The following is a 21,555-nucleotide window of genomic DNA, read 5'->3' as shown; positions in this document are numbered from 1 at the left end:
ACTAAGACACCCTAGGTGACAGCAGGTCTCCAGAGCTCACTGGTCAGCCGGTCTTGTCAATTGGTGAGCACTGCATTCAGTGAGAAAATGTGGTTCAATGAAAACTAGGGGTAGAGGGAATAAGGAAGACTCGTGGTGTCAAACTCCTGCCTCCACCCACATGGACACCACATGAACACAAACACACATGTTCACACATACACATGGATATACCACACATACACAAGGCTATACACACTCCACACCTGTGAATGGACACATACACACACATAGACCACACATACACATACTTACATGTGTGTGTACGCACACACACACCAAAACACGTGTATGGATACAAACATACCCCCCACACACACACACATACACACAGAGAGAAAACAAAACAACTAGATCATGGCCAATTTCAATCCCACCTCAAGCAGCTATTACCAGCTAAGTGGGATCAGCTGTCAAGAAGACAGACAAAAGGATCAATGGAGCTGAAGCAAGAGTCCAGAAACTGAGAGAATGGTCCTGGGGTGCAGTGTTCACACAGGGTCTCACTGTGTAGTACCGGCTCACTTGGAGTTCACCTTGAAGTCTTAGCTGGTCTTCATCTCCAGATCTCCAGGTTGGATGGTCCTTTCACAAGGCTCACTTAAGACCATCAGAAAACACATATATCTACATTAAGATCCACAACAATAACAAAATTAGAGTTATGAAGTACCAACGAAAATACTATTATGGCCAGGTTTACCACAGCATGAGGAACTGAACTAAAGGGTCACAGCATCAGGAAGGTGGAGAACCACTGCTTTACATGGTAGGATTACAGGTGTGCACCACCATACCTAGAAAAAACCATTTATTCTTCTGGTGGAATGTTCTCCATCATGAGAGCTGCTTCTACCATTAGTGACTTGCCCCTGCATAAGGCTGTGGACACTCGGGTTAAAAGACTAGACAGAGGCCATGGGCTCCACACAGCCAATGAGAACTGAAGGTCTGAGTACAAAAAAGGGTTAATGAAGAGATGACGGGACCCAAGACCAGGCTCCAAAGAGCAATTGGCAGTGATAATCAAAGCGTCAAGTGGGTTGCTGAGATGTATGTGAGGTTTTACTCCTCTGTCTTGTGAGACCTCTTAGGTAAAAGTGCAACTTAAGCCAGAAGAAGACTCATTCCCTTCACCCCACCCAAGGTTACAGAAGTGTAAACACCCGGTGGGGGAGGTGACCCTGACCTAGCTGGCTACCTGCAAATAATATTAGGTTTGGGGACCCAGGAAATGGAGGATTGGAAGCCCAGCAAATTTTCAACCCATTTCTGATCCCTTTTCTGGACATTTACAGGCTCTGTTTAAGAGATCAGTGACAGTTCCCACAGTTTATAGAGAAAGAAACACCATTCCTGACAGCAAACAGTTCTCTAAAATGGTGTCTCACAATACAATACAGTGTACTGACCTGGGTAGCATAAAGTGTCAACTTGTCACAGCTAGAGTCATCTGAGGGGAGACCCTCCAATGTAGGATTGGCCTAGGTCAGATGGGCCTCTGGATATGTCTGTGAGGGACTCTTTGGTTGTAGGTTGATGTAGGAGGGCTCAGCCCACTGTGGGAGGTACCATTCCTAGGCATGTGGAAATCAACTGTATAAGAAAGCTAGCTGGGTATAAGCCAGCCGGCAAGTCGAGAGTAAGCAGCTTTCTATATGAGCCTTGCTCTAATTTTTGCTTGTGAAATGTGATCCTTTAATGGAAGTAATGCTATGTGTACCAGCAAGCAGATGTGACTTCAGATCCTGCTTTGACTACACTCAGTGTTGGACTCAGTCCTAAGATGAATAAATACTTTCCCCCCTTAAGATGCTTTTGGTCAGAGGTTTGCAGATTTTCTTTTTCTGTTTTCAGTCACAGCAAGAGAAGTGCAAGTGGAATATGTACAGAGCTGAATTGAAAGCAGATGAAAATTCCTCTGGCACTCTAGTAAAGCAGCATTCAACATCTGCCATTCCAAAGCAAAGGTCACAAAGAGAAACATCCAGACCCAAGGCAGCTTTCGTTGAAACTCTGGTTCTTGGCACCATAGATTCTCTCTCAGTGGATACTCAACAGGCCTTACAGAACCAAGAGCCCCTTTCATCTCAGGAGAGAGGTAAACCAATAGAAGCTATGAAGACAGTGAGGTATCAGTGAGTGTTCCCACCAGAGCCACACACAGAACTCACTTAAACAGGGAAACAGTGAGCTTCATCCCCTGATATTATTATTTTAAGTGTATGGGTGTTTTGTCTACAGGTAAGTCTGTGCACCACATGCATGATTGGTGCCCAGGGAGGACAGAAGGCACTTGATGCCCAGGACTACAGTTATAGGTAGTTATGACTCATCATGTAGGTGCTGGGAGTGGAATCCAGGTCCTCCAGGAGGGCAGGCAGTGCTCTGAACTGCTGAGCCATCTCTCAGCCTCTCTCCTAACTTTTTGATTGTTTGCTTTTGAGACAGGGCTTCTCTGCAGACCAGCATGGCCTCATTTCAGAGATCTGCCTGTCTCTACCTCCTGAGTGCTGGCCTTAAGGGCCACCATGTCTGGATTTCTTTCTCCTAGGTTTTCACAACTTACTTCAATTGCCTGAAATTTGAATTCTTTCTGATTCTATTTGGAAATCAAACTCTGTGGATACTGTCGAAATCAGGAGGTGGGAACCCCATCCACTTTTAAAAGTTTTTTTAAAAAATAATAACTAAGCCGGGCGGTGGTGGCGCACGCCTTTAATCCCAGCACTCGGGAGGCAGGGGCAGGTGGATCTCTGTGAGTTCGAGGCCAGCCTGGGCTACCAAGTGAGTTCCAGGAAAGGCGCAAAGCTACACAGAGAAACCCTGTCTCGAAAAAAAAAAAAAGTCTCCATGCCTTGATTTGGGAGCTGGTTGGTGGTCCAAGAAAGCCTGTTACAGTTCTGGATATCTGAACTCAGTGGTGATTTGAATGAGATGTCCCCCATAGTCTTGGGCATTTGAATACTTTGTTCCTAGTTGATGATAATGCTTAGGGAGGCTTAGGAGGTGTGGCCTTGCTGGAAAAGGTGCAAAAGCCATTTGCATTGTTTTGCGGGCTGCAAGACTATATCATAGAGATTCAGCTGTGTATTAAAGCTATACCTTAAAAAAAAATAAATAAAGCTATACCTTGAAGGCCAAGAGTCTGTCAAGAGGCAAGCCATTTATTATGAATATTTGTTGCTACCCAGCCTTTAATATTCCAGCTGTCTTCTACTATGAAACTCCTGCGTGCTCAAATATTTTCAGACCTGCTGAACTTCTAGGTAACTTCCCTGCGGGAGCCAGTACCTGGATAAGGTCACATAAGCAAAGACAAGCTGGCAGGAGACTCACAGCTTTGATTCTTGTGCAAATGAAACTTAGATCATCCCCCAGACCTGAAGCCTAGCGGCTTTCCAGAGCAACTGACTAAGAACAAAAGAGGTTTTTACATTTCTAGGTGAGAGTTAGAATAACATTCCAGAGGAGGCAGGGAACCTCGTGCCCAGGGAAAGAAAGGGCAGGCATTTTCTGTAGACAGGGACAGAACCGCATGGCGAGAGAGAAGAGAGGATGACAGAGGTTCCATAAAGGGTAAGCAGATCTTGAGTAGAGTTTTCTGAGTGCCAGGAGTAGAGAGCAGCAGAGATGGAGAAAGGGACACAGAGGACGATGATGAGGCTGGAAGCATAGGAGTTTAGTTGTTAGCAGGACTATGAGCTTGGGAACTGGACGGAACTGTAGTTATGGAGACAGGATTTCATCCCAGAGAAATAAAGTAGATGGATAAAGAGCTTGGTATGTCTAGAGTTATTCCTGCCTTGAATGCCTGGTGAAGCTATAGCTGAATTGATAGAATTTTGTCTTAGAGGAATAAAGTTAACAGACATAAGAACATAGTATACATAGATTTTTTTTTTTCCCCTCAGATAACCCACGCTGGACGTAGCAATATCCCTGGGACCCTGGGTACTCCATAGCATTGTGCTCTGCTGCTCCCTACTTGAGGTTCAAGATGTGAGCTCTCAGTTTTCCGCTCTGACTGCCATGCCTGGCCTGCTGCCTCCCAGCCTTATTGCTCTGGGACCATAAATCCTTCCTTCTATAAGTTACCTTGATTTAGCAGTTTTATTACAATAGCAAAGTAATATATTTTACAAGCACTTTACCCACTGAGCCATCTGCCCAATCCCAAAACTGTGTATTTGTCATTTGTAATTTTGTGTCATGATACATACCTGATATATGTTATGCCCAGATTTCGGGGACCCCCAAAAGACCACCACGGGGACCGAATCCTGCATGTAAAAGCAAAGAGCCTTTATTATCTTCAAGCTCCGAGCTTGGTCTCTCTGTCTGCTTGATGCAGAGCCCAGGCAGGGTGGGGTTTTTATCATAGCAGAGGTTGGGGTGATGGCATTTCCAGGGTTCAGGACTCTGATTGGCTGAGATTTGTATAGGGGTATAGGGAATGTTTGGAATGTTAGGTATTTCCTCTTAGATGCAGGCCCCACTGGATGGGGTCAGCTTATGGCTATTTCTGGGTCCAGGTGTTGCCTGCCAGAAGCTGTGTCTGGGCTTCTAAGCCTGTCAGCTGTGTGGTCAAGTTGTTTTGGGGCCAACCACAATATAGAGGACATTCTTGAGAAGTATTTGTCCAGTGAACTCATTGGAAATCAATATATTTCTGAAAAAGACATGCATGTGGCAAACCACAGAGAGCCCTACACCACAGTGACTAATTTTTCCTTGTTTCCTTTCTCATTATATGGTCATGGTTATATTAATGGAAAAAGAATGGATCAGCATAAAATTACTTGATTTAACATGATGTAAATGGACAACTTATCTCATAATTTTGTCTTGACTGCTAACTTCTTTTTCTTTTTTTTTTTTTTTTGACACAGAGTCTCATGAAGGCCAAGCTGGCCTGGAATATGTAGCTGAGAATGACGTTCAACTCCTGAGCACCCAGCCTGCAGCTCCCAGTGTTGGGATGGCAGGTGTGTGCCACCACATCCAGCTCTAGTGTTATATATTTTTAAACATCTCTTCAGAGCCAGGGAAACAGCTTGATGATGGAGCACCAGCACGCCTAAGGCACTGGGTACCATACTCAGCACCGGAAAAAAAAAATCTGTGGTGAAATAACAAACATGCACAATTAGAGAATTGAATTCTACTCTCAGCTTTACTGTCCACACTCCAGTATGCACTAGATCTGATCTGTCGAGACACTGGTTTCTTCACATGTGAAGAAGAGCTCAGGCAGATTGTACTCTGTTTGTGCTCATGTACACAAGTAAAGGCCAGAGGTTGATGTCAAGTGTCTTCTTCAGTTGCTTCTCTACCTTTTTTTTAGCAGGCCCCAGGGATCCTCCCAGTACTGGGATTACAGGCATGTAATGTATCGCAGGCTTTTTATGTGGTGCTAGAAATCCAAACTTAGGTCCTTACACTTGTATATATAGCAAGCTCTTTCTTTACTCACTGAGCGAGAGGCAGGATCGTTTTGAGTTTGAGGCCAGCCTGGTATACAGAGAGTTCCAGGCTAGATAGAGCTACATAATGAGATGTTTGTCTCAAAAACAAAAAAAGGAAAACAAGAGGGAGAGGGAGGGAGAGGGGAGAGGGAGACAACAAAAAAAGAAATAGAAAAAAAAAGGGGGTGGGGGTGGGGACTGGACAGATCAAGTCCAGGACAGCTCCAGTGTCCGCTCAACGAGGATACCGAGAATTCCCGGATTTCTAGAGGGGCGACTGCGCCCCCTCCCGCGGGGCGGGGTCCTGACGCACTTCCGGCTGCGCCGTTGTTCGGCGGCTGTGCGGGTTCCAGGCTCCGAAGCGGTTCTGAGTCACGGTGAGCCTGCGAGTCCCGGGTTAGCCTAGCGGCCGGGAAAAGGAGCGTTGGCCGAAAGGTTTAGAGAGGGAGGAACGGGTTTAGCAGCTGTGGTTCTGGTTCCGGGGATTCGTCCATGGTGGTTCTGGGAGGTTGCCTAGGGAGGAGCGGCCCCGCCCAGCTGCTGGAGGCGCCGTTCTACGGAAAGCCTTTTCCACCCTCCAAGGGCTTTCTCGAACAAAACCTTGTTTCTTTTGCTTCCGGAATCGCTTTTTCTGTGAGCTTCTTCAGCTGAGCTCTTATGTTATCCGAAGGAGATTGCCTTCTTTTTTCGCTAGCTCTCGCCCGGAGATTTAAACTCGGGATTAATTGTTACGAACAAGCCTGAGGTTAGGAACATTGTGTGAAAACCCGAATCTCATTAATCTTGGGTAATGTCCAGTCCTGGCGGGGAAATAGTCCCGTTAGGCTTTGTGTGCACAGAACAGGGATCTGCTTAAGTTTGGAAAGATTTTTAGAGGATCGTTTGTAAGTAGAGTATAGGAGAGAAAGGTGATTTATTTAGTGGGTTGACATGCTTGGAAATCTGTGTTGAAGGGGGACAATTGAAAAACTGAACAGAAGATTGCACAAAAGTTGTTTTTCAAATGCTGGAAGGCTTCTGAGGAGAAACTGAGTATTGGTCCAGGGCTATTGAAATGATGCAGAATTTGGCTCGCTCTAAAGGATCCTTTCTTAGCAATTAGATCCGCCCCGCAGTTATGCTCCTCAAAAATTTTTGGCTTGCCTAGAAGTTTTTTGAAAATAAGTTTGCTCGGTTTGAGACAGGGTCTTGCTGTATAGCCCAGGCTAGCGTATAATTGGTCATCCTCCTGTCTCTGCTATCCCCAGTGCTGTAATTAACAGGTGTGTGTCACCATGGCTTCAGCTTGGAGTTTCCAAGTACAGACTGTCTTAAAGGCTTTATCTACCACTAGGCAGTAATTGCTGTTCATTTGCTGCAATCTGTGATACTTTGATTTATGTATACCTCGCCTTGTACAGAATGAGTTTGAGGCTGATTAAGAGGGGTATATAAACTTTGCAGATTTGGCATAAAGGTGGGCAAAATTGAGAAGTGACCAAAAGCCTGCCCTGAATAGACTACATGCCTCTGCTGGTAGACTGCAAGAGTTAAAACTTATTTTTATTTTATTTGCTGTGTGTGTGTGTAGGTCAAAGGACAATTTACATGAATCAGTGCTTCCCTTCCATCATGTGGGCACCAGGATCAAACTTGGTAGCAAGTTGCCCTTGTTACTCACCTAGCCATCTTGCCAGTCCAGTTAAACCTTTAAGGTAGCTTTGGGTTTTGTTGTTGTAAAACCAAAAGGTTTTTTAAGACAGGGTTTCTGCCGGGTGGTGGTGGCACACGCCTTAAATCCCAGCATTTGGGAGGCAGAGCCAGGCGGATCTATGTGAGTTCGAGGACAGCCTGGTCTGTCTCGGGAGCGGGGTGGGGGGTGGGTGGAGACAGGGTTTCTTTGTATAGCCCTAGCTGTCTTGGAACTTGCTCATCGACCAGGCTGGCTTTTTTTTTTTTTTTTTTTGGTTTTTCGAGACAGGGTTTCTCTGTGTAGCGTTGCTCCTGTCCTGGAACTCACTCTGTGGCCCAGGATGGCTCGAACTCACATAGATCTGCCTGGCTTTTTGATTTTATGAACATTTAAGAAATTTTCAGAAACCAAGACTTGGGGAGAGAGGGCATCTCCAAATGGCAAGCTCAGCATAACCAAATTCGAAATTACTGGCTTTCTTTGGAGGGGAGGAGGAATGACAAGATAGTTTATTACCAGATTTTTTTTTTTTTAAATCTTGCCAAAAAAAAAACCCCACAAGATGACAGTCAGGTGGAAGCATTTCTCTCACTCCTGTCCCATCTCCTACCATTTTCTTCTCTCTACCTCCCTTTTGTGGTGGTGGTGGTGGTGTTTGAGAGAGGGCATTTGCTGTGCATACATTTTTCACAGGCTGGCCTAATGGCTTCAACTCACTCTGTAGCCAAGGCTCTGGCTTTGGCCTGTCTCACAATGCTGGGATTGCAGACATGCTCTCCCATCACAACCATAAAAATTTACTAAAGAGACTTTTAGAGTCCGGGACTGAAGTGAAGGCAAGGCACATTCGATGGTTCAGTTAGTGTTCCATATTCTAGGGTACCAAGTGGGAGATACCAAATGTCCAAAAGCTAAAAGAAAAATGTTTCTAAGTCTTTTTGTTTTCATCACCTTTTTTGGTTGAATTTTCCTGTCAGTTTCTTTTCAGCGATATGTATTTTCTCCGACTAAGTAACTGTAAGCATGTATCATGCTGGGATCGGTGACACCACTTTAATCCCAGAGCTCAGAAGGAGAGGCAGGCCAATCGCTTATGAGTTCCAGGTCAGCCAAGGCTATTCATCGAGACCCAGTCTCGAAAATAACAACAACAACACACATTCATTTTTGTCTTTCTACCCGTTATTCTGTTAAAATCTAACAGCAAGACCACAAAAGAGATGGGTCAGCCAGTAAAGGTGCTTGTCCCCAAGCCTGATGGCCTGAGTTTGGTACCTGGAACCTACGTGATGGAAGAAGAGAAGTGAGTCTTGCAAGTTAGCTCTAACCTCTTAAAAACCTCTATACAATACATACTGTGGCATGCATACATCTCACCCTGACACACAAAATTGATCAATTAAAAAGGGGAAGGGAGCCCGGTGATAGTGGCACATGCCTTTAATCCCAGCACTCTGGAGGCAGAGGCGGGCGGGTCTCTGTGAGTTTGAGGCCAGCCTGGTCTGCAGAGCAAGTCCTAGAACAGGCTCCAAAGCTACACAGAAACCCTGTCTCAAAAAACAAAACAAACAAACAAAAAAAGGGCGATGGGGACTGGGGAAATGATTCAGTGGTTAAGAAGATGTACTGCTTGATGGGCAGTGGTGGCACGCCTTTAATCCCAGCATTTGGGAGGCAGAGACAGGTGGATCTGAGTTTGAGGCCAGCCTGGACTACAGAGTGAGTTCCAGGACAGCCAGGGCTACACAGAGAAACCCTGTCTCAAAAAAAAAAAAAAGTATATATACACACACACACACACACACACACACACACACACACTGCTCTTGGCAGAAGACCCTAATTTGTTTCCCTCAGTCGTGTTAGGCAGTTCACAAAATGTCTGTAGATCCAGGGGTTCCCACTACTGTCCTCCACAGGTACCTGCCCTCATGTGCACATGGGAATGTAAACACATTGATGCACGGTTTTAAAATTAAAATTTTTTTTTTTTTTTTTTTTTTTTTTTGGTTTTTTGAGACAGGGTTTCCCTGTGTAGCTTTGCGCCTTTCCTGGAACTCACTTGGTAGCCCAGGCTGGCCTCGAACTCACAGAGATCCACCTGGCTCTGCCTCCCGAGTGCTGGGATTAAAGGCGTGCGCCACCACCGCCCGGCTAAAATTTTTTTAACGCTAAAGACACTTAAATAAAAACTTGAATATGGGACTTGGGAAGAGGCTTAGTTAGTAAAATGCTTTCTGTGAAAGCATGAGGACCTGAGCACAGGTGAAATCCCAGATATGTCTGCTTGTGCCTGAAATCTCAGCACTGGAAGGGCGAGACAGGCAGATCCCTGGGTTCCCTGGCCAGCCAGCAAGCCTTGCTGGCCGTGATCTCCAGGTTCAGTGAGAGACCCTGTCTCAAAACAAACAATAAATAAGGTGAACAGTGACAGGGGAGGATGTCTGACATTGACCTCTGATCTATACACACATGCACAGGAAAGTTCATCTGTACACTTGTCTATACACGTATACACACCCCCAAAAAGAAAAACAATTGAATATGTTCTCCTTAAAAAGTCAGATAAGCCGGGTGGCGGTGGCACACGCCTTTAATCCCAGCACTCGGGAGGCAGAGGCAGGCGGATCTCTGTGAGTTCGACGCCAGCCTGCTCTACAGAGTGAGATCCAGGACAGGCTCCAAAGCTACACAGAGAAAACCTGTCTCGAAAAACAAAACAAAAGTCAGATAAATTCAGATTGTATCCTAATTAGACTTGGATTATCTCTGTTTTAAAATTTTTATTCATTTATTTATTTGGTGCCAGGAGTAGAACCCAAAGCTTTGTATCCACCAGACAGACACTCCTGCTGAGCTATCTTCCTAGCCCCTATATGCCATTATTATTATTATTATTATTATTTTGTTTTTTTTTTTAAAGATTTATTTATTTATTATGTATACAGTATTCTGCCTGCATGTGTTCCTGCAGGCCAGAAGAGAACACCAGATCTCATTACAAGTGGTTGTGAGCCACCATGTGGTTGCTGGGAGTTGAACTCAGGACCTTTGGAAGAGCAATCGGTACTCTTAACCACTGAGCCATCTCTCCAGCCCCTTATTTTGGTTTTTTGAGACAGGGTTTCTCTGTGTAGCTTTGTGCCTTTCCTGGAACTCACTTGGTAGCCCAGGCTGGCCTCGAACTCACAGAGATCCACCTGGCTCTGCCTCCCGAGTGCTGGGATTAAAGGCGTGCGCCACCACCGCCCGGCGCCATTATTTTTTTAACAAGCCAGTTAATTCCAGCCTGGGACGTACATGCTTATGCTGACAAACACAATCATTTGACTAGTCTACTTTTCTATGTTCAGACAGTATTAGTTAGTTTGCTGAAACCATAGAAACTAAGGTACTTATTGTTATAAGATTGTGAAACAGTTTTTGGAGCAAAGATCTATTTTTAAATTATGCTACTCTGGACTTTGGGGAAAAATGGACACATCAAGTGACTTAGCTGACTCCAGAACTATTTTGAACAATATGTATTTTTCTAATTTGTATGTACTAATGGTACAAAGTAACAGGCTTCATTGTGATGTTTCCATGCACACATTCTTAGTCACTGTTCTGTTGATGTGAAGAGACATTATGACCAAGCCAACTCTTATAAGAGAAAGTGTTTAATTGGGGGCTTGTTTACAGTTTCAGAGGTTAAGTTAAGTACATTATCATCATGGCAGGAAGCATAGCCACATACATACAGGCAGGCACTGGCCCAGTAGCTAAGAGCTATATCCTGATCTGTAGGGAGAGGGAGCAACACTGGGCCTATTGTGGGCTTTTGAAACCTCAAAGCCCACCCCCAATGACACACTTCCTCCAGCAAGGCCACACCGAATCCTTCTAATCCTTTCAAATAGTACAGTCTCTGGTGACTAAGCTTTCAAATATATGAACCTATAGGGGCCGTTCTTAGTCAAACAACCATAGCACATATAATTACTTTAATCATACTTAGTCCTTAGTTCCCCTTTCTTGTACCCCTCACACTCCCTCTATCCCTTCCACATCCCTTTTACTTTCATGTCTGCTTCCACCCTTCACATTCTGCATAGGAGAGAATACATGCTCAGCTTATTTTGGTGAGTCTGGCTTATCTTGCTGAACGTGATAATTTCCACTTCCATCCATTTTCCTGCAAACATCATTTCTGAACAATGCTTTTTTTTATATACATTGTGTGTGTGTGTGTGTGTGTGTGTGTGTGTGTGTGTACACACGTGCACGCATGAGGTACACATGCGGTCAGAGAACAACTTGGAGAAGTTGGTTCTCTTCTACCACCATGTGGATCACAAGGGTGGTCAGGCCCAGCAGCACTTTGATCCCACTGAGCCATCCCACCAGCTCTGAACAATACTTTTTATATGGTAGTTGTCTGGTGGCCCCTGTGATGAAGACCAGAAAAACTTGTTTGATAATGTTATGGCAACTGTGTTTTTGTAGGTTTGAAGTGTGGCCCTTAAGAAACAGAAACCCAGAGGTACCAGGTCTGCTCCCCAGATCCTGCTCTTTCTGGAATCTGTGTGATGACCAAGGTGGTGGGCATGGCCACAGTTCTGGGCCCCAGGCCACCTCAGGAGCCAATGGGGCCTTCGACTCTTAAAGCTGAAGAGGATGAAGAGAAGGATAAGTGCCGCCCTAACCTAGAGATATCCCGTCAGCGCTTCAGGCAGTTTGGGTACCATGACACTCCTGGGCCCAGGGAGGCACTGAGCCAGCTTCGGGTGCTCTGCTGTGAGTGGCTGCAGCCCGAGATCCACACCAAGGAGCAGATTCTAGAGCTGCTGGTGCTGGAGCAGTTCCTGACCATCCTGCCCCGAGAGCTCCAGGCCTGGGTGCAGCAGCACTGCCCTGAGAGTGCAGAGGAGGCCGTCACTCTCCTGGAAGACCTGGAGCAAGAACTGGATGAGCCAGGACTGCAGGTGGGCGGGAGGCCATCGGATGCTAGGAGACATAACATCCTTGGCAGCAGTCAGGGCTTGTCCATCTGTTGTGTGCAACTTTTCCCGGGGAGACACAACACACGTCTACTCACCCCAGATAGGGAACCCACAACAGACCAAACTACAGACACCACCAAAGTCCAGCTTGGTGAACTGATAAGTTTTATTGGGGTTGCTTATCAAAGTTTGGGTGAGGGGTCACTTACAGGAGCAGAAGTGACTCAAGACAGCTGTATCACCAAGGCCACCCCAGCATACATGACAGCTCACAAAGCTGGGGACCTGGAGCCCACTGCACAGCCTGCAGGCAGCTCATCAGGTTGGAGAGGGTTTTGTCCAGGCAGTTCAGCTGGTCTGAGAATCTTGTTTGCAGCTTGGCTTTGCTTGGTCTCCTGTACAGCTCTGTTCCACTAGTCTCAGAGGGACGCCCAGCTTTTATTCCTTACTCTGACAGGGAGGGGCCTAATGAATCTGGTCAGTTTCAGGGACTTCCTGAGGCTAGTTTATGCTGTTTACCTTCCTATAGGATGGAAGGCAGAAACTGTTACACAACAGCATCCAGTAAGATTATTAACCAGCTAGAAGTTTCTGGGGAGCTAGATCATTTTCCTCCTGTTGTCTGCTCTTATCCTGAAGTAACTGTGGGAACTGAGTGGGATGGCTATTTTCCCCCTCCTTCCCTAGAGTTCTGCTTAGCTTGCTTGAGAATCTTCTCATTTTGAGTCACCTATGCATACGTCATTTCTTACTGTCTCTAGGTCTCATCTCCTCCAAATGAACAGAAGCAGGCTTGGGAGAAGATGTCAACTTCAGGAACTGCAATGGAGTCCTTAAGCAGTACTACCCAAGCTCAGCCTGTGGATGCCAGCCCCAAGTATGAGTATTGGGGGCCCCTGTACATCCAAGAGACTGGTGAGGAGGAGGTTTTCACTCAGGATCCAAGAAAGCGGCAAGGTAAGGACCCATCTCGGTGTCCAGAGAGCTCTGTAACTCTAGATTGACCTGACTGGTTGAGCAGCCTAGGCAGAAGTCATGCACTTTCCTCCCAAACCCGATTGCCTCGGACAGGTTCCCAGCACTAGGACAGGCAGCATGCTTGCAGAGGGTTGAGTGGAGTGAGCTGTTTTAAAAAGGAGTGACACTGATTGGGGACACGGACAGGCTGAATGAACCAGGATAGTGCCCAACTAGACAACAGTGAAAAGGTGTTGCTGCCTGTGAGCCCGAAGGGCCAAGAAGGAAGACCTGTTATTACAGAACCAGACAAGAGCCGAGCCTTGGTAGGGAAGGAGGGAGTCACGTGCTAGGAGCCATGGCCCTAGGTCCTACCAGTGTGTAAAGAGGAGAAAATGGGATAGATACCTCGTTTTCACACTGTTCCTGTCACACATTTTCTGGTGTACCAGTTAGCAGACTCAGCCGCAGCCGATGGTGTGCAAAGTCTTTAGGCCTAAGGGTCAGTTTCCTGGGATGCATAGCCGGACAGCCTGGGTCTGGAAAAGGCCAAGGAGCCTCCGTCCTGAGTCTCCGCAGATGTCACAGGTCAGAAATAAACTAGGGGTTGGAAATATAGCTCAGTTTATAGAGTGCTTACCTAGCATGCAGGAGGCCCTGGGTTCCATCCCCAGCACTCAGATTCAAGGTCATCCTTGGCTACATGGTGAGTTCAAGACCAGTCTAGGTTTTATGAGACCTTGTCTAAAAAAAAAAGTATATTAGGGTAACTAACTTTCCCTACCTCAGATCTCCACAAAGCATGGTTTACATATCAGCCTTATTTTTCTATAGGTTGTTTCTGCTCTTATATACTTTCATTTACCTGGTATAATAAAGTTTTCAAAGATTAATTAGATTTACATGTTGATGAAAATATAGCACATTGTTCCAAATCTTGTATTTATCATTTTTCATGGATATGGTATGTTCATGAGCAGAGCCATGGCCCTTAGAAAATGCCTGAATTACTTACCATGTCCTAGACACTTGAAACCCCCTCTTGGAAACAAAATTTTGAGCCCTGTTGAAAACTATATTCTGTACCAGGCATAGTGGAGCACACCTTTAGTTCCAGTACTTGGGAGGCAGAAGCAGGTGAGATTTCTGTGAGTTCGAGGCCAGCGTGCTCTACATAATGAGCCAGTGCTTTGTAGAGAGATCCTGTCCAAAAAAACCCAAACAAACAAAAAACTGTATTGGGGCTGGAGAGACGGCTCAGCAGTTAAGAGCAGTGGCTGCTCTTACTGAGGACCCAATTCATTTCCTAGCACCCATATTGAGTGCCTTACAGCGGTCTATAACTCTGGTTACTAAGGTCTGCTCTCCAAGGGCATCTTGTCAGGGTGCACCGAGTAGTGTACAGGTCGGTTGAAGAAAGAAGGCACTCCCAGGATGACATTTTAAGGCCTATCGGGCAGCAGGAAGGTCCAGCCTCTTCTGATGGACTGAACCCCCGAAAAGTCGTACAAAGATGTATTTATTAAAAATTACATAAAGTGGGGCTGGAGAGATGGCTCAGAGGTTAAGAGCACTGCTTGTTCTTCCAAAGGTCCTGAGTTCAATTCCCAGCAACCACATGGTGGCTCACAACCATCTGTAATGAGATCTGGTGCCCTCTTCTGGCTTGCAGGGATATGTGCAGACAGAACACTGTAGACATAATAAATAAATAAATCTTTAAAAAAAAAAAATTACATAAAGTATTTCCTCATCCCAAGGTCCCTAATCTAATTTACATGTCTTACTGAAGGAGAGCATCACATGCCATTACTCTAGTCCTTTATTATGTATCCTTTGCAGTACACAATAAGACAAGAGCCTCCGGTATGCCTGAGGCGTCTTGTGCCCAAAATCCTGGGATGCTACAGTACCACCTTAGCGAAACAATCACTGTTTTCCACGAGGATTCTCCAAGGTCAAAGTACTTCTAAAAAAACAACAGTTTATTCTAATATCTGCCCCATACAGTGATTCTGCTAAATTCCTACAACAGTACCTGCACATTTGTGGTGCACATACCGATAAGCAGGCACATAAATAAAAACAGTTGTTTGAAAATGTACATCATAGGGACTGACAAGATGGCTCAGCAGTTAAAGTGCTTGCTCTGAAAGCCCAGTGACCTGAGTTCCATCCCTGGAACCTACATCATAGAAGGAGAGAACTAAGTTCTGGAGTTGTCCTCTGACCTTCACACAGGCAGTTACAGAAATGCCTGCACACACTCAGTAATTCCTACTTATTAATGAGACAGGGTCCCAGTGTGCAGTCTTGGCTGGCCTAGAACTCAGAGCTGCTTGCCTGTCCCTTCTGAGTGCTGGAGTAATTCCTACTTATTAATGAGACAGGGTCCCAGTGTGCAGTCTTGGCTGGCCTAGAACTCAGAGCTGCTTGCCTGTCCCTTCTGAGTGCTGGACTGAAAGTGTGCACCGTCACTCCTGACCTGAGTCTGTTGAAAGCTACATTCTAGGGGGATGGAGAGAGGTGGCGGTCAAGAGTGCTTGTTATTCTTGCAGAGGACTTGAGTTCAGCTCCCAGCACCCATGTGGTGGCTCCTCAGCATCTGGAACTCTCCAGTTCCTCGTTCTAACTCTTCAGGCACCAAACACACATATGGTGCACATACATACATATAGACAAAACATGCATGTACATAAAGTAAGTCTAAAAAATGAGCAACAAAATTCCCACATTCTCCAGCCAGGTACAGTGTCACACACCCTGTAATCCCGGCACTCACAAAGGCCAAGGTGGAAGAGTTCAAGACCAGGCTGGGCTATATATTGACACTCTGACTCAAGAAACAACAAAATCATATTCTCTGGGAAAAGTGAAAATTAAACTGTTAATTTAAGTTTTTCACTGTTTACATTTACCTAGGGGCTTCCCTGGACTGCCAGAGTAATTAATTATACATGAAGAAAACCAAGAATATAACTTTGCACAACACTTGAAAATCTGAAGCAGGAGGATTGCCATGAGTTTGAGGCCAGCCTAGATCTACCTATTGTGAGGTGTCTACTAGAGAAGACCACTCAGACATGGTTCAAGCCAAGAGAAGGTCTTCATTGTCTGGCAGCAGCTTACACTGGGCGTAGTTGGAATTGTCTTTGTGCTGCCAACCAGACCCCAAAATAAAGACACGGAGACCTATGAAGGCTCAGCCTTAGCTTCAGCTTATCCGCTAGCTCTTTTTTAATTTATTTAACTTTTATGTGCATTGGCATCAGATCCCATGGAATTAGAGTTACAGACAGCTGTGAGCTGTCATGTGGATGCTGGGAATTGAAGCCAGGTGCTCTGAAAGAGCAGTCAGTGCTCTTAACCACTGGGCCATCTCTCCAGCCCCACTAGCTCTTATAACTTAATTTAACCTGTTTTTATTCATCTAGGTTTTGCCTTGGGGCTTTTTACCTTTCTTTCATTCTCTATGTCCTACTTTCCTGCTTCCTCCGTGTCTTGCTGGCTGGCCCCTGGTGTCTCCCTGGTGTCTCTTTTCTTTCTTCCTTTGACTCTAAATTCCTCCTCCTGTTTGTTCTCCCTGCCCAGAAGTCCCACCTATACCTTGTTCAGCTTTTTATTATACCAGTCAGGGGCAGGCAAGGTAAAACAGCGACACATCGTTGCATAGTTAAACAAATCCTCCACAACAACTGGGTATTCAGGACCAGAGTGGCAGTCCCTAGCCTTTCTCTGGATGTGCTTTTAAGCATAAAAACCACATCCTGGGTTGACACACTTCAGTTAGCAAGAATGTTAGCCAGAAGCCGAAAAGCAAGGTTAGTACATTTAGGAACTTCCTCAGAACTGTGGACTTTGATGGGCTGGGTCTTTGTTCTTGTTTCAGCAGGTGGTGGTGCTGTGTACTGGGTTCCAAGGCCTGAATGGCACTTCCATTATGGTGTCGGTTGTGCTAGGACCTGGGGGCCTGTTGCAAACCTAGTGTGGTACAGGAGTTTGCAGAATGAGACCCTGTCCCCAAAAGAAGGAAGACCCTCCCTCTTGCAGATTAAAGTGTTTCCCCACAATCCCCACTTTTAGAATACCATCCTACCCTAGTCTGCTCTCTTCCTTCTCTTTCTGTTCTGTGCCACGCACTCCTTCTGCCCCCTCCCCCTTGCTTTGGATTCTGAGACTCTGACCCTTTGAAACTTGATTCAGCCTGGGATAGCCAACCTCCTAACCCAAACTCCTGCTCTTGAGGGCACCACACAAATGAGTGCAGAACACAGACAGTTGATAGGCATGTGCTCCTGACTGACTGCCCTGGCACCATTGTCAGTAGACTGTACCCAGTGTACCTTTTCAGTTGTAAATAGAAATTAGGGGCTGGAGAGATGGCTCAGTAGACAAGAGCACTTTCTGCTGTTGCAGAGGACAGAGGCTTGAGTCCGGCACCCACAGGAGGCTGCTCACAACTGCCTGTGTGTTAACTCCCACTTCAAGAGACCTAATGGCCTCTTCTGGCCTCTATGGGCACCTGTATACATGTAGCAGACACACAGTTACACACATGAATAAAAATAAATCTTAAAAATCTTAAATATAAAAATAAATCTGGGATAATTGGGACTGGAGAGATGGCTAGACAGGTAAGAACACTTGGTGCTTTTGCAGAGGACCCATATTCAGTTCCCAGCACCCACGTGGCAGCTTAAAACAATCCAGAACTGCAGTTCTGGGGATCTGGCACCCTTTTCTGGACTCCATGAGAACCAGGCATGCACACAGTACACTTTCATATGTGCAAGGAAAATACCCATACGAACACTATTTATTTATTTGTTTGTTTTATTTATTTATGGTTAAAAAAGGACACTGGCCGGTGGTGGTAGCTCACGCCTTTGATCCTCACACCTTTGATACCAGCACTCAGGAGGCAGAGGCAAGAGGATCTCTGAGTTCGAAGCCAGCCTGGTCTGCAGAGTGAGTTCTAGGACACCCAAGGCCACACAAAGAAACCCTGTCTGGGGGAGTGGGGATGCGGGGGATACTGGCTTCAAAAGTGTTATGTAAAGGAGGGTGACCTTGAACTCCTGGTCCTGCTTCTACTTCCTTCTGGTGCTGGGATTTGAGATGTGTACCACCATACCCAGCTTCATATCTAGAGGGTTCTAAGTCAGCATATCACAGATACTGGGCTAATTTTACTGTAGCTTTGTTCATAATACCCAAAATGTGGAACCAGCCTGGGTATCAGTGGATAAAGAAAATGTACATAATACACAATGGAATTACAGTCAACTGTAAAAACTTAAGAGAAAAATTATGACAGTTGGAGGAAAAATTACAATAGGATAGATTGAATCCTGTTGTATACACTTCCCTTTGCATATTCACATGTCATTTCTACACAGAGTGGAAGACCAGGAGGAAGTGTTACCAGAGCTGGAAATGAGCTGGGTTTTTTGTTTGTGTTTGTGGATTTTTTTTTCTGTTTGGTTGGTGGACTGATTGGTTGGTTCTGACTTGATTGTAATTTTGTTTATTTGCTTTTGTCTTTTGTTTTGGTCTATGTAACCTTAGCTGGCCCAGAACTCACCATGTAGACTAGGCTGCCTCAAAAGACAGAGATCCACCTGCCTCTTGCTCCCAAGTGCTAGGATTAAAGATGTGCGCCACTATACCTGGCCCAGGCTCAGGTTTTAATGCCCATTTGGGGAAAGGGCTTTTAAGTGCTCTTAAGGGAGAGGAGTTGGCACTGTTCTCAAAGAAGCTTATGTACCCCTGAGAAGGTGTGCTGTACTGGAAGACTGAGCCAGTAGCACAGGACAAGGGGGAGTTGACCAGTTTGTCTGAGCGTGAGTGGAACTCAACCTCACCCACAGCACTGAAACCTGAGGTTTACCCTGGTAGAAACTTGAGCTCCTTTCTTTTACCTGCATGGCCCAGAAACCTTCCAAGGCAGAAATCCTTCACAAACATTGGCTCTGAGTGTCTTGTAGAAGCAAATGTGAAGTCACAGACAGAATATTCCAGTGTATTCTAGACTGCTTCAGAGCATATGGGGGTGGGAGTGGGGAGGGAGCACAGTCTTTCTAGATAGTAAGAACTGTCAAATAATCATATAATAGGTATTAGGGGCAGGGGCCCTCTGAACGCACAGTACCATAAACTAGATGTGACAGTAACTTCATTTGTATTGCTGTTAGAGCTGTTTCACACATCATCATCATCCTTTCGAATCTGTCTACCTCCCTTGGTGATCCTGCTTCCCCTGTACCAGCTGCATCCTCAGAACAGGAACAACTGATGCATCCTTAACCCACCTGCTTTCAGGTTTGAAATCGAATCCTCAGAAGGAGGACTCAGCAGATGAACAGAGAAGTTCTGAAGAGGAGTCTCATGCAGACGGACTCAAAAGGGACATCATCCCAATGATTGCTGCCAATAAGTACAGGTCAAGGTCAGAAAGGCAGTGGGCCAATAGTCTGGGAAGGGAGAGGGGAGCAAGAGCTTCTCTGCAGGATGCAGGTTCCAGGAGAGGGGCAGAATCCATGTCTGCTAAGCCTGCCCCGGGAGAGAAACGTTACATATGTGCAGAGTGTGGGAAGGCCTTTAGCAATAGCTCAAACCTCACTAAACACCGGAGAACACACACTGGGGAGAAGCCTTATGTGTGCACAAAGTGTGGGAAGGCTTTTAGCCACAGCTCCAACCTTACCCTTCATTACAGAACACACTTGGTGGACCGGCCCTATGACTGTAAGTGTGGGAAAGCCTTTGGGCAGAGCGCAGAACTCCTTAAACATCAAAGGATGCACACAGAAGAGGCGCCCTATCAGTGTAAAGACTGTGGGAAAGCCTTCAGTGGGAAGGGCAGCCTCATTCGACACTATCGCATCCACACAGGGGAGAAGCCCTATCAGTGTAACGAGTGTGGAAAGAGTTTTAGTCAGCATGCAGGTCTCAGTTCCCATCAACGCCTGCATACAGGGGAGAAGCCCTATAAGTGTAAGGAGTGTGGCAAGGCCTTCAACCATAGTTCAAATTTTAATAAGCATCACAGAATCCATACTGGCGAAAAGCCCTATTGGTGTAACCACTGTGGGAAAACCTTCTGTAGCAAGTCCAACCTTTCCAAACATCAGAGAGTCCACACTGGAGAGGGAGAAGTACTGTAACTGTCCATCCTCCTCTGTCGTTGTTCTTGTTGTTATAAACATTAGAATGTGAATGCTAGAGAGCAGCTCTGTAATACAATGATGTTTGGTGGTAGATTTTGCTCTAGTCATCAAAGGATGCCATGGAGGGAGGACTCCACAGTGACAGGGCAGGCGGAGGTCTGCAGAGCAGCAGTGAGCTCCACAGTGGTCACCTCGGCCAGCAGGGTCCCTCTTCACACTCCAGGCCCTAGTGAACTATGCTGACATTGCCTTCCGCATAGTTAAACTGATGTGTGTCCAGTGTAGTTAAGGAAGAAACATTAAAATATGTTTAACTGTTTTAACATATATTCCACAGTTGTAGTTTGTAAAGAACTGAGCCACCTTGAACAGTCTATTTCAGAATAAACGTATAGCATCATGTAATGTCTCAGGACTATTATTGTGATAAATGATGTTGTTATATAACACTTTTTTTTTTTTTTTTTTTTTTTTTACAGTTTTTGGGTGGGTGGGTGGGTGGGTAGGTGGGTGGATGGGTATGTGAGTGTGTGTATGCCCTAGCACATATGTGGAGGCCAGAGGACAACTTGAATGAATTATTTCATCCAGCATATGGGTCCCAGGAATCAAACTCAGGTTGTCAGACCTGGTGGCAAGCTCCTCACCCACTGAACCTATCAGTATCCATGTTATTGAACACTCTTAGGTAAAATATTGGCCAGGCATGGGGGTATACTCTCATAAAGAGAGGATCATGAGTTCCAGACTGGCTAGACCATGTCAAAGAAAGGAGAGGAGGATAGAGGAAGGAAAGAGCGACCGCCTCCAGTCTGGAGCTTGTGAATGGGTGTGATGAAATCATGGGCGAGTATGGGTGTAGCCACCTAATGGTCTGCACTGTTATATTGTGCTGTCCTGACAGTGAGCACACACTCTTTTTGACATAAGCTTTCTATGTGTGGCCAGGGTTTTTTGAGACAGAATTTCTCTATCTAACCCTGGCTGTCCTGGAACTCACTCTGTAGACCAAGCTGGCCTCAGACTCACAGAGATCCACCTGCCTCTGCCTCTCAAGTGCTGGGATTAAAGGTATGCGCCACCACCACCACCTGGTGTGAACACATATTTTCATTAGTGGGATTGTTTTGTCAGCCTGTGAGCTTTATATCAACCCTGTCTATACTCATGTCTATGAAAATCAGCTCTCCATAAGCAGCTTCCTTCTGAAGACTCCAGAAGTCAAAACCCAACAGGATTACCTTAAATCCTCCCTGGCAAAATCC

The 21,555-nt window shown here is 45.7% G+C and overlaps 1 protein-coding gene and 1 long non-coding RNA gene across 2 annotated transcripts; one reads left to right on the top strand and one right to left on the bottom strand.

Annotated features, from left to right (window-relative positions):
• Positions 1-2,892: 2,892 nt before the first annotated feature.
• On the bottom strand, positions 2,893-5,756 carry LOC131898435 (uncharacterized). The gene is made up of 3 exons (XR_009375924.1): positions 5,516-5,756; positions 4,263-4,322; positions 2,893-3,333 (listed from the first exon to the last, which is right to left on the bottom strand). It is a non-coding gene; the product is annotated as an uncharacterized LOC131898435 (long non-coding RNA).
• A 72-nt stretch (positions 5,757-5,828) lies between these two features.
• Positions 5,829-20,695, top strand: Zscan21 (zinc finger and SCAN domain containing 21). Its single transcript, XM_059249752.1, has 4 exons — positions 5,829-5,884; positions 11,668-12,146; positions 12,926-13,121; positions 19,443-20,695. The coding sequence occupies exons 2-4, from the start codon at positions 11,751-11,753 to the stop codon at positions 20,285-20,287; spliced, it is 1,437 nt and encodes a 478-aa protein (XP_059105735.1). The 5' UTR covers positions 5,829-5,884; positions 11,668-11,750; the 3' UTR covers positions 20,288-20,695.
• The last annotated feature ends 860 nt before the right edge of the window (positions 20,696-21,555 follow it).

Source organism: Peromyscus eremicus, chromosome 23, assembly GCF_949786415.1.
Source record: "Peromyscus eremicus chromosome 23, PerEre_H2_v1, whole genome shotgun sequence".
Taxonomy (NCBI): domain Eukaryota; kingdom Metazoa; phylum Chordata; class Mammalia; order Rodentia; family Cricetidae; genus Peromyscus; species Peromyscus eremicus.
The sequence above is the reverse complement of the archived record's forward strand: the minus strand, read 5'-3'. Positions and strand labels throughout refer to the sequence as shown.

Excerpts from the sequence above, each read along its gene's own strand:
- Zscan21 (XM_059249752.1), top strand. The coding sequence starts at position 11,751 with ATGACCAAGGTGGTGGGCATGGCCACAGTTCTGGGCCCCAGGCCACCT. Across the intron at positions 12,147-12,925 it reads TGGATGAGCCAGGACTGCAG|GTCTCATCTCCTCCAAATGA; the intron begins GTGGGCGGGAGG and ends TACTGTCTCTAG. Across the intron at positions 13,122-19,442 it reads GGATCCAAGAAAGCGGCAAG|GTTTGAAATCGAATCCTCAG; the intron begins GTAAGGACCCAT and ends ACCTGCTTTCAG.